The sequence below is a fragment of the Artemia sp. Qi Xiang Cuo genome, chromosome 2 (assembly GCF_049724085.1).
Source record: "Artemia sp. Qi Xiang Cuo chromosome 2, ASM4972408v1, whole genome shotgun sequence".
Taxonomy (NCBI): domain Eukaryota; kingdom Metazoa; phylum Arthropoda; class Branchiopoda; order Anostraca; family Artemiidae; genus Artemia; species Artemia sp. Qi Xiang Cuo.
The window spans coordinates 80,450,394-80,462,601 of NC_142795.1; the positions used below are offsets into that span (position 1 = coordinate 80,450,394).

At 34.9% G+C, this 12,208-nt stretch overlaps 1 protein-coding gene across 1 annotated transcript in view; it reads right to left on the reverse strand.

Annotated features, from left to right (window-relative positions):
* LOC148955669 (uncharacterized) overlaps window positions 1-12,208 on the reverse strand; it is an 82,711-nt gene that overhangs the window by 16,548 nt on the left and 53,955 nt on the right. Inside the window, exon 4 of the mRNA XM_089108298.1 lies at window positions 3,740-3,964. Within this exon, the coding sequence (XP_088964424.1) occupies window positions 3,740-3,964 (225 nt within the window). The remainder of the gene's footprint in view (window positions 1-3,739; window positions 3,965-12,208) is intronic.

Below are 12,208 nucleotides of genomic sequence, written 5' to 3' on the forward strand. Positions count from 1 at the left end.
GATGTACGAAGTGCTGTCTCTATGGTCATAAACGTTCGGTTTGTAAGGGTGATTTTGCGTGCTCATGGTGCATGGGTAACCATGCTTACGAGGACTATGAAAAACCTTTTACAAGTCGCCCGGTGTGTCGGTCATGTAATAAAAAAAATGTCAAATGTGAGCCACATGCATCCTATGAATTTAAAAAATGCCCAATTGCTCGCGAAATCACGGACCGTCTCAAGAAGAACATTCAGTATAACTGAATACTCAAAAAGACTTACTTAGTGCAAACAAACTGACATTTTTTCAGATTAACCTTCAGCACTCCTATAGAGCTCTAGTTCAGCTTCAGAAAACACTTTGCGACTTAAAACCAGATGTGGTATTGGTACAAGAACCGTATGTCAACAAGTTTGGAAAAATAACATGTGTACCAAGTGATTATGCAGTATTCTCAAAGTTTGATTCTGAGAAAAGATTCTTTAGTGCTGCAGTGTTAGTTAAAAAAGAATTTAAGTACGATATTCATTATGATGAGTCTACAAACGAGTGTGTCACCGTATCTATTTACTTGAAGTCAAGAATCATTAGAGTGTCATCAGTATATTGCTCCCCTTCGCTGCAGTCCTTAGATTATCAGCTGAGTACTTTGGATAGAATGTGTAATTCTTTCTACGTGATAGGTGGGGATTTTAACGCTAAAAGTCAAATGTGGCTAAACGGTGTTTCTACTGATCATAAAGGAAAAGAATTAGAGGATTTTGTAAATTGTAAACAACTTGTTGTTACTAATGATCCTGATTCACCCACATATGATCATCATTATTCTAGCCCAGATGTAACGATTGCTAGTATACTACTTTTGACATATATTGAAAATTGGAGAGTCCTACAAGACCCTCCTTCACTGTCAGACCATTTGTATATAAGTTTTGATCTCAGTTTTAATGATGAGATTAGAGAGAAAAATGTGAACCAGCGATATAATTTTAAGAAGACTAATTGGGACGTATTTAGTGTTGTTTTACTGAACCGTATTGATGAAGTTTTTGCATGTAATTTGGCTTCAGAAGAAGCAATTGATTCAGCCGTTGATCATTTAACTAAATTATTACAGAACGCTATAAAATAATTAACTCCTATGTGTCATATTATTATTTTAAAAAGATGTTGCCACTGGTGGACACCACAATTAAGTGAACTAAGGAAAGATTATAGACGTAATTCGAGAATTTTTAAAATGTCAAGATCGATAGAAAGAGAATTAAATATGAAAAATGCTAAAAGTAAATATAAGATGGAAATTTTCAAGGCTAAAAAAGAAGATTGGAGGCGTTTTTGTGAAGAAAAGGGGACTACGGATCCGTGGAATACAATTCATAAGATTTGTAGGTTGAAGGGTGGGACTGCAAAGCCTATCCATATTAAACAGAGTGATGGTACTTGTACGAATTCAATAACTGAAGCTGGGGATGTACTTTTAAATAAGTGGTGTACGAAAGATGAGATATCAGATGACAATAGCTATCATCATACAATTCGACAAGAAGTAAAGCAGATATTAGAAGCAGATGTAGAAAATAGCGAGGACCTTTTAGAAATTATCAAAAAATTTAAACCAATGAAAGCCCCAGACCCAGATGGAATCTTAAATTTAATTTTGAAAAAAAATATGAATGTAATTGCACCAACTCTTTTGAAAATTTTAAACGCGTGTTTGAAAGTTTCGTATTTCCCTAAAAAATGGAAAAGGGCTAATGTGATTGTAATAAATAAAAAGGGTAAGAAAAATGACGGTAACGCCCGATCGTATCGCCCTATTAGTCTACTTTCTAATTTAGGAAAAATTTTTTAGAAGTTAATAATAGGTAGACTGAATAATTTAAGTAATGATAAAATTGGATTTCTGATTATCAGTTTGATTTTTCGAAAAATAAAAGCACGGTAGATGCGCCTGATAATTTGGTGACTATGATTGAAAAAAGTAAAAAGAAGAAGTTATTTACATTGTGTATATTTTTTGATATAAAAGGGGCGTTCGATAATGCTTGGCATCCAGGAATTATTAAAAGGTTAAAGGAAAAAGAATGCCCTTCTGGCTTAATAAAATTAATTCATAGTTATCTATCAGATCGAACAGTTGCATATGAAAATGTAAACTTACATTTACTAGAAAAGTCATGTCCACAAGGTGGAATTCTGTCTCCTTTTCTTTGGCTTGTTAATATTAATGATATTCTTGAAATTAATATAAATGAAAATTGTTTGATTCAAGCATACGCTGATGACATATGTGCTACTATTACAGCAAAGAATGTAAGTACACTGGAAAAAATAGCAAATAAGATTTTCGAGAGTTTTGATAAATGGGCAGTAAATAATAAATTAACATTTGACACATTAAAAACAGAGGCCGTCTTATTCACAAATAGACATAAAACCCCCCACCGTTAATTTAGTATTTGGAGGCGACATTATTGAAGTTAAGGATAAAATTCGATATTTGGGAGTAATTTTAGATAGGAAACTTCTTTGGACAGAACATGTAACATGCAGAATTAATGAAGCTAAGAAATATTCGAGTCGTCTTTTGAGCGCGGCAAGGATGACCTGGGGCTTAAAGCCTTTCGCTCTTAGAAAATTGTATAAGTCAGTAATTGAAAGTACTATTTTGTATGCTGCTCCAGTATGGATTGGGGCCTTAAGAAAAAAAAATATACAGAATATGTTACAGTCAGCACAAAGATGTTCAACCCTTAGTATTTCAAAGTCGTTTAGAACTGCTCAAAATCATGTTATTACGGCCCTTTCTGCTGTCATTCCCTTCGATCTAAGAGCAATAGAACAGGCAGTGATGAGATTTGGTAAAAAGGGACGTCCCCCTTTTTGACAAGATATTTTGCAGCCTAATTTTTCTTTAAATAGATACTCCGTTGATCACAACGTTTTTACCAATGAAATAGTTGCTGAGTTGCTAGGAGTTGAGTTTCTGATGGGAAATTATTTTTCACCTTTCCAACTGAACCATAGTGTTTTAAAAAATGTTCTATATAATAAATGGTATGTAATATTTGAAAATTATATGAGTAGTTGGCCTGTTAGATTTTTCAAATGTAAAGAAGATTTAATTTGTGTGCAAAAACTTGAACCAAGTTATATTTTAACTCAGTTTATAAGAGGCCATTCGAAACTGAATTATTTTTTACATCGAATAGGTATAACGGATAGCCCAACGTGTGAATATTGATGTATAGGAAACTGTGAGCATCTCCTGTATGATTGTCCTTTTTATGTTCGTCAGAGGTTTAATAGTATTTTTGAATTGAGCGAACATAATGTTAGGTTCCCTTTTGATTTAAGTTTGATAATTGATGGTGTTAAAAATGTTAGGAATATAGTGAAGAAATTCCTGTATAGCACAAATAGATTTGATGTTTGAGGTTATTGTGAAAGTTTTCTGAGGAGTGTTTAGTGAATGTATAGTTTTTATTTATTTTTTTTTTTTTGTAAGTATTTTAGTGTTTGTGTATAAATGTAGTTATATAGTATTGTAGCGTGAAATACCTGTTTGGTGCAGTCAAGTAATAAAATCATCATAAAATCATCACGTATATGACAAATTCTACCCATCATTTGTTTTTGTATTTATGGTCAAAAGCCTTGTTCTATAATTGAACCTTCTTTCCCAATCAAAATCTTATCTATTGGCTTGGTTCTCGTAACCAATAATAGAGCGGATTGTAAAAATAGAACTTACAATGGAGGAAAACCGGGTGGGTGCAATGCTTCAGTCATTCCATTTTGGCAATTTAATAGTCTAACATTTCCGTTAGTATGATTCAGCGGTTTAACGATTCCACTGGGTAGATTCAAATACTGCATTGGTAAACTTTGACTGCTTTGTTTCCAAGTTTCACTATCATCATCCATTTCTTCTTTAAGGGGAGTTCCGTCGTTTCTTGAACTATCTGCGTCATCCGTCCTAAAATAAATTGAATACAACAATCAATGGGAACTACTGTTTTAATATGAGCAGTGGGTAAAACAAAATTAATCATTGTGTTCATCTAAATAGCTAAATGTAGCATTAACAACTTTATAAAGCCATTACCTCGTATTTAATCATAATTTACATTGACTACCCGGGAGGATACCAGATAGGATCGTCAATTGGGGGGGGAGGGGGTGAATTCCCCAGTTTTGGTTCCAAAATTGCAAGAATTATCATGTGATATATTCTGGAAAAGAGCGTATAAAATCTGCTGGTGTCGTTTCGGTTTTAAGTGTGGCAACGAAGAAATTCTAGAAACCACGTTTCACCGTACTTCGTATTGGGCGCCTTGATTTTTACATAATCACTGTGCAGCCCTATGTTGTATAACCTAAAAACCATGTTTCGGGATTTTTTTTGAAGAAAAATCGGGATTTTATTTTTGAGCTGGTGGCAACGAAGAAAATCTAGATTGGGAACCAATTAACGATCCTATTTTGCAAGCATGTTTAGCGACTACTTCGGCAAAATTGACGGTTACAGCTGCGTTTGCATAGACAAATCAATCAAGTGATTCTGATGAAGACATTTTCTGTCAGTTGCAAAGTAGTGTCACCAATAAGGTCCACAGAGACGATTTATCGGTCGTTTGCGATGATTTCAGTCGAAAAGTTGGCTGCAACAGGGGTTATAGCACCGACAGTGATTGGCTCGCAAGGACTTGAGGAAAAAAGCGATAAGAGTTTGTCTCTGATAGATTTTCGAGGTATTTATGACTGAATTGTGGGGGGGTACACTGGTCCCACATAATACTATTCTTAAATCCATGCGGAACTTCCTGAAAGCACCACCTGAAACGAAATTGACCATATACTCGGCAGCAAGCGCTAAAAAACGACCCTTGAAGATGTTGATGTTGATGTTGCTTACCACGGAGGGAAATGTTTTTCCGACCGTCGATTAATGAGACCTCCGGTGCCAAGACCCAGTGCAATGACGTAGCAACTAAGACATATGGGTCGCAGTTGCGTAGCAACACGTGCAACTATATTTCACAGGTAATAAACCTTTATGTTGCCGTATCAAGTTTGCAGATGCGTTATGACTTATTTATACATATTTATAGTTATTTATTTATATTTATTATTCATACTTATTTATAATTATTATTTGTAATGTCAGTGCGCAAATAGAGAACTTCTGAAATAAGTTCTGCGTGTCGAAGTATTAGTCAAACTTTGTATGAGCATTGTTTTTGGCTTTACCTGTAATGGGGTTTGCGAAACAGTTTAATCTGTAAACTTAACGATAGTGTTGGTTTCTTTTAACTAATTAAAATTGTTTCAGTTATTTATAGTTTCAACAATAAGTTTCAAATAAAAACCATACATTTTGTAAATTGAAAAATACTAAAAAAAAAACGGAACGTCCAGAATTCACAAAATCAAAACTTCCAAATTGAAGAAGCCACAGAAAAAATTTTATTTTGGAAAAATAAATATTAGCTCCAGCTTTTGGAATACCAAGACCTGTTAATCAGCATTGGTAAATAAATTATATCTTGTCTCAAAAAAAGTTACCTCTAGATCCTTTTTATCCTAGAGTCTATGTAAAAAAAAAAGGTCAAATGTGCCCCCTCCAGAATTTATACGACCACCCCTTCCATAAAAACATATATCATAAAAGTCAATGCGCGATGAAAACTATACAAATTATTTCTTAGTATACGGTTCGTTTTCATATATTAAAGAGCGTCTCCTTACTTGTTTTTCATGGCATTAAAATTCTAAAATATAATAAACATAGAAATCAAACTGTAGAAAAAATAAAAGATCGGAACTACTATTTCGAAATCAGGATTTCGTTGTTGTTTTCCAAAAAATTTCTGAGAGATGCGGAAATTTCGCTTAGGTTGTCGAAGAGATAATATGAATTTCTATCTACATTCAAAGTTCTTTGATTTCTAAGAAGCTAGGCTTCAAAGCTAGGGCACAGAAGGAATTCTATTCCTGGAAAACCAATGTCAGCTCCAGTTCTTGGAAAAAAATTCTGTATCTTTTCCAGAAAAAGTTACCTCTAGGATGTCAAAAATATCAATGCGCGACGACAACTTTAAAAATTATTTTCGGATATAGAAGAATGTATGTCTTCTTGCTTAGTTTTCATAGTATTAAAGTCCAAAATATCATAAACATCAAAACGGAAATTTTAGAAGAAACAAAACTTAAACTTCTATTTCGAAAACGGGATATTCAGAATTAGTTCCCCAAAAAATTATGACAGATACGGAAAATTTTTCATAAGTTGTCGAAGAGACAATATAAAGTTCCCTTTGTATTTAAAGTTAGTTGATTTCTAAGAAGTCAAGCGTCGAAGCGAGGACATTTTAATTAGAAAAAATCTAGGGAATTCGTCGAAACTTCAAAACAAAAGAAGGCGCAGGAGAAATTTTATTTCTGGAAAACCAATGTCAGCTCCAGTTCCTATAAGATCAAAATGTATCTATTCGCGTTGGAAATTTTTTATACCTTGTCTTGAAAAAAAAAATTACCTACAGGTGTCATGGAAATCGGTGCACAATGGCAACTTTAGAAATATTTCTTAGTCTACAGCACAGTTTATAGAATTAGCAGCATGATCATACCCTATCTCACCCATTATAAAAACCCGGACCACGGTGCGATTGCTCCAGAGAACGTTTTTGCAGATAGAAACATAAGCGACATTAGATCTTTTCACGGGTAGACAAGTCAGATTTCTCTTGGACACGAAACAAGTGGAAACCCGCAATTACAAATAATGCACTTTGTAACCATTTCTCATTGATTGACGGAAACAGACTAACCCGCTAATGCAGAAAGAAGTGGGAGGAACTTTTTGTTCGTACCGAGAATGAAGACCAGAAATGATCTGCGATAAACTTACTGGAATATTCTATAAACTGTGGTCTACAGTTCATTTTCGGATATAGATGAGTAAATGTCTTCCGAATTAATTTTCCCGACATTAAAAGTGCAAAATATAATAAATATCACGATTGAAACTTTTTGAAAAAATCGAAAAAAAAAATCGGAACTGTTTTGAAATCCAGAATTACTGTATTATTTCCCAAGAATGTAATAGAGATACGGAAATTTTGCTTAGTTTTTCGAAGAGATAATATGAACCACTATCAGTATTCAAAGTCATATGATTTCTAAAAGCTTAGCTTCGAAACCAGAACATTTTACTTAGACTAAAAATAGGAACTTAGTAAAATCAAAACTTAAAAAAGAAAGAGATAGAAGAAATTTATTTCTGGAAAACAAATCAGATCCAGTTCCTAGAAGAACAAGATTTGTCTATAGGCGCTGCACAAAAAAAAAATCTTTGCCATGTCTAGGAAAAGTTAGCTCTGAAATATCACAAAACTTGATGCGTCATGACAACTTTGAAAATTATTTCTAAGTGAACAAAAAAAAATTATATATAAGAAAGTTCATGTCATCTTACGTACCTTTTATAGTACTACTCGATTAAAGTACAAGCGGCATGAAATCAAGAATTTTAAAAAACAACCCAAAAATCGGAATTTAGCATTCGAGATTGACTTTTCCAGAATTATTTCCAAGAAATATAGAAGATGCAGAATTTTGTCCTCCGATTCTCAGAGAGGTAATTTAATGTTCTGCAATAGTACGAAATAAAATTGTTCTGAAAAAGCTTACTTTCCCAGCTAGGAAGGTTTTGTTTTGAAACCATGTACAACATGAGCAGAAAAGCGGTTTTTACTGGATAATTAATTAAAAAAAACTTATTCTACAAAATAAGTTTTTCAAAGAAAAGTAAAGAACTCCATTAAACAAAAAAAGAGCAAAAATAAAATCAAATAATCTACCAAGCGAGAAACTACCACAAATCAGCATCGGTAAATAAATGAAACCCAAAACGAGCAGAAATTAACATAAGTTGGGCTCAGAACCCCTAAGCCTTCCCAAGGCCAGAACAAAATTTGCACTTTACTGAAAAAATATAAATTTTTTTACTTTTATAACTTTAATAAATCAAATAATATTAACATTTTGATTACTAAATATCAATATATGTATATAAAACTGACAATGCACATTCATTTGTATTTTTTCCGTAAGTGTAAATTATGTTCTGGCCTTGGGAAGGCATAGGGGTTTTGAGCCCAACTTATGTTAATTTCTGCTCGTTTTGAGTTTGACTCGGTTATTTATTGTAATTTCTGTTCGTTTTGGGTTTGATTTATTTATTGATGCTGATTTGTGGTAGTTTCACGTTTGGTAGATTATTTTATTTTATTTTTGCTCTTTTTTGTTTAATGGAGTTCTTTACTTTTCTTTGAAAAACTTATTTTGTGGAAAAAGTTTTTTTTAATTAATTTCTGTTCCTTTTATATTGACATAGTCTTTTCAGGGAAAAAGAAAATAATACTTTAAATCTTTTCGTTTTTTAAGACTTTATAGTTTGGCCTGCTATTTGTATGCTAGAGAACAATTTTCAACAAATTTGAACAACATACACCCTTTTTAAAATCTGTAAACAAATACTAATTTCTAATTTAGCTTTAGGCCTCGTCCAGTTGACCTGAAATGGAAAACTTGATTCCATTCGCAAAAAAATCTGTTTACTTTCTTTGATAGCTTGGATACACTTAGACTATTTTGATTTGGTTAAATTTTAAGAGCAGAAGTAGCCCCGAAAGTTTGAACATTATACCTTTAATCGATCTTAGGTTGTTGCTGATATGCGATTTTAGTATTAAGCACTATCACTTTTATTTTTTAATTAACATGAAGGCAACTTTTTTTTTTTGAACTTATTGGGCAAATGGGAGGGTGGGAGTTGAAGAGGGGTTAGATTTCCTTCAATAAATTTTAACTATTAAAAACGGTATCAATACTTTCTTTTTTGAATCAAATGAGCCCCTTTCGAAGTTCGCACGACAACTCCTTTAAAATGAACCGACCTGGTCTAAACAACAACAACAACAAAAAATAGTACATTATACCCACTTCGAACTTTACCATAGAAATGTCAAGCCTTCAAATCACTTTTGACTATTAAAAATTACACTAGGCTTTACGATTTCCAATTGAATGAGCCCTTTTGGAAACGACAACGCTTTCAATAAACACCTTATATGCCCCCACGGAATAAATTACAACCTTTACCCTAAGGTCCTTCTCAAAGACTTAATTTCCAGAACTTTCTACTTCGTTGAACAAATGACTATCTGCAAATTTTTATTGGATATGTTTGGAGGACTGGTGGGTGTGACAGGGAGGTTAGTTGTGCCTCAATCACTTTCTACTATGACAAAGGGCACTAGCCCTCTCAATTTCGAATTGAATGAGACCTTTTTGAAGTTTTATGACAACTCTATCTATAAAATCTTGTATGCCCCCAGGGCATAAACTACAACCTTTGCCCTAGGGCTCTCGGGGGTTTGTCATCCTTAAATACATAATTTCCAGAACTTTCAACTATGTTGAACAAAATGGTTATCTCTAAACTTTGATTGAATGTTTTTGGGGAAATGGTGGGCGTAAGAGGGGGGTTAATTACTCTCCACTTACTTTCGACTATTAAAAAGGGCAATTTGAACTTCCAATCAAATGAGCCATTTTTGAAATTTCTATAACAACTTTCTATATAAACTTTAATACCCCCAGGGCATAACTTACAACCCTTGCACTGAGGGCTCTGAGGGGGTTATCATCCTAAAAGACCTAATTTCCAGAACTTTCAACTACGTTGAACAACATGGATATCTCAAAATTTGATTGGATGTGTTTGGGAAAATGGTGGGCGTGAGAGGGGCGTTCGCCGCTATCCAATTACTTTCAACTATTAAAAAAGGCACTAGCCCTTTCAATTTCCAATTGAATGAGCCCTTTTGAAAGTTTTTACAAAAACGCTTTCAATAAAAACTTTATATGCCCCCAGGGCACAACTTACAACCCTTACCCTGAGGGCTGTGGGGGGAGGGGTTGTCATCCTTAAAGACCTAATTTCCAAAAGTTTCAACTACGTTGAATAAAAGGCTATCTAAAAATTTTGATTGGATGTGTTTGGGGAAATGGTGGGCGTGAGAGGGGGGGGGGGGGGTATTTTCCCTCCAATCACTTTCGACTATTAAAAAGGGTACTATCCCTTTGAATTTCAAATCGAATGAGCCCTTTTTCAAGTTTCTACGACAAAGATTTCAATTAAAACCTTATATTCCCCCAGGGCATGGCTTATTCCTTGCCCTGAGGGTTGTGGGGTAGTGTCCTCCTCAAAAATATATTTTTTATCTGGAAATCAACTACGCTGAACAAAATGGCTATCTCAAAATTTTTATTGGATGTGTCTGGGGGAAGGATGGGTGTGTGTGGGGGGCGGGGGCTAGTTGCCCTCCAATCACTTTCGACTATTAAAAAGGGCACTAGCCCTTTGAATTTCCAATCGAATGAGCCTTGTTTGAAGTTTCTACGACAACACCTTCTTTAAAAACCTTATATGCCCCCAGGGAATAACTTAAAACCCTTGCCCTGAGGGCTGTAGGGGAGTGTTCTCCTTAAAAACATATTTTCTATATGGGAATCAACTACGCTCAACAAAATGGTTATCTCAAAATTTTGATTGGACGTGTTTGGGGGAATGATGGACGTGGGGGGGGGGTTAGTTGCCCTCCAATCACTTTCAACTATTAAAAAGGGTACTACCCCTTTGAATTTCCAATCGAATGAGCCTTTTTTGAAATTTCTACGACAAAGCCTTCTATAAAAACCTTATATGCCCCCAGGGCATAACTTAAAACCCTTGTCCTGAGGGTTGTGGGGGAGTTTCCTCCTCAAAAACATATTTTCTATCTGAAAATAAACTACGCTGAACAAAATGGCTATCTAAAAATTTTGATTGGATGTGTTTGGGGGAATGTTGGGCGTGGGGGGGGGCTAGTTGCCCTCCAATCACTTTCGACTATTATAAAGGGTACTATCCCTTTGAATATACAATCGAATGAGCCTGTTTTGAAGTTTCTACGACAGCACCTTCTATAAAAACCTTATACACCCCCAGGGCATAACTCAGCACCCTTGCCCCCAGGATATTGGGTAAGTATCCTCCTCAAAAACATATTTTCTATCTGGAAATCAACTACGCTTAACATAATGAGTATCTCGATATTTTGATTAAAGATATTCGGAGAAAGAAAGGGCGTGGGGGAAAGGAGGCTAGTTCCCACCATTCCCTTTTGGCTATTAAAAAGGGCATTAGGCACCCCAATTTCCAATCGAATGAGCCCTTTTCAAAGTTTCTACGACAACTCCTTCGATACGAAGTGACCGGGTATGGAGAAAAAATCAAAAAAAAAAAAACACATTGTGCCCAGATCGTTCTTTACTCAGGCAGCGCTAGCGCGCTGCCTATGACTACTGGAAATTTTACCAACTTCACAGGAACTTTTCTGTTCCGTTTCACGATTCCCATACCAAGGACAAATTTCGAGCTTTCATCTCTTACCACTTCGGCTAAATTGAAGACTATGACAAAAGCGTTAGTGACAGCGAAGAAGTTTGTTCAATTCAAAGAAGTTCAGAACTTCCACAGAAGGACGGATAGTCTGTCGCTAGAAAATAGATTGCCACTCTTAGACTTGAATATCTCGTTGGAGAGAATGCAGACTTTCTCTGGAAATCACTGTTGGAAAGTATTTAAGATACAGCAGTCGAAGTCATTGGCTATAAAAAACGAAAGGAAGATGACCGGGTTGGCGATCCAACTTAGCAGCTGAAACACGAGCAAACAGATCTGAAAATCTAGTCAGTCAGTTGATAGGCAATGCTGGTTTAGTTTAAAAACAACAGTATAAAAGAGCAAACAAACGAGTGAAAATGCCAGTAAGGAATGTCTTCGTAGATGACAAAAGCGAGTGTTTTCTAACTAATCAGGAAGATGTTCAGAATAGTTGGGAGGGAAATTTTTGAATGTTCTGAACAACCGATCCCTCAAAAACCTTTGGATGTTCTTGACGAACGGGGGTTTATTTTGGGCATCTATTCGAGTCCAATCATCTTACAGGAAGTAAACGCAGCCCTAAGTGCCTGGATATAATGACGTCCCTCCCAAGCTACTGAAATATAGAAGAGGAGCATTTGCTGGTAAAATATTTCAATTACTTAGCAGGTTGAGACTGTCCCTTTCAACTGCGATAAAGGTACATTTTGAAACTGTTTAAGAAAG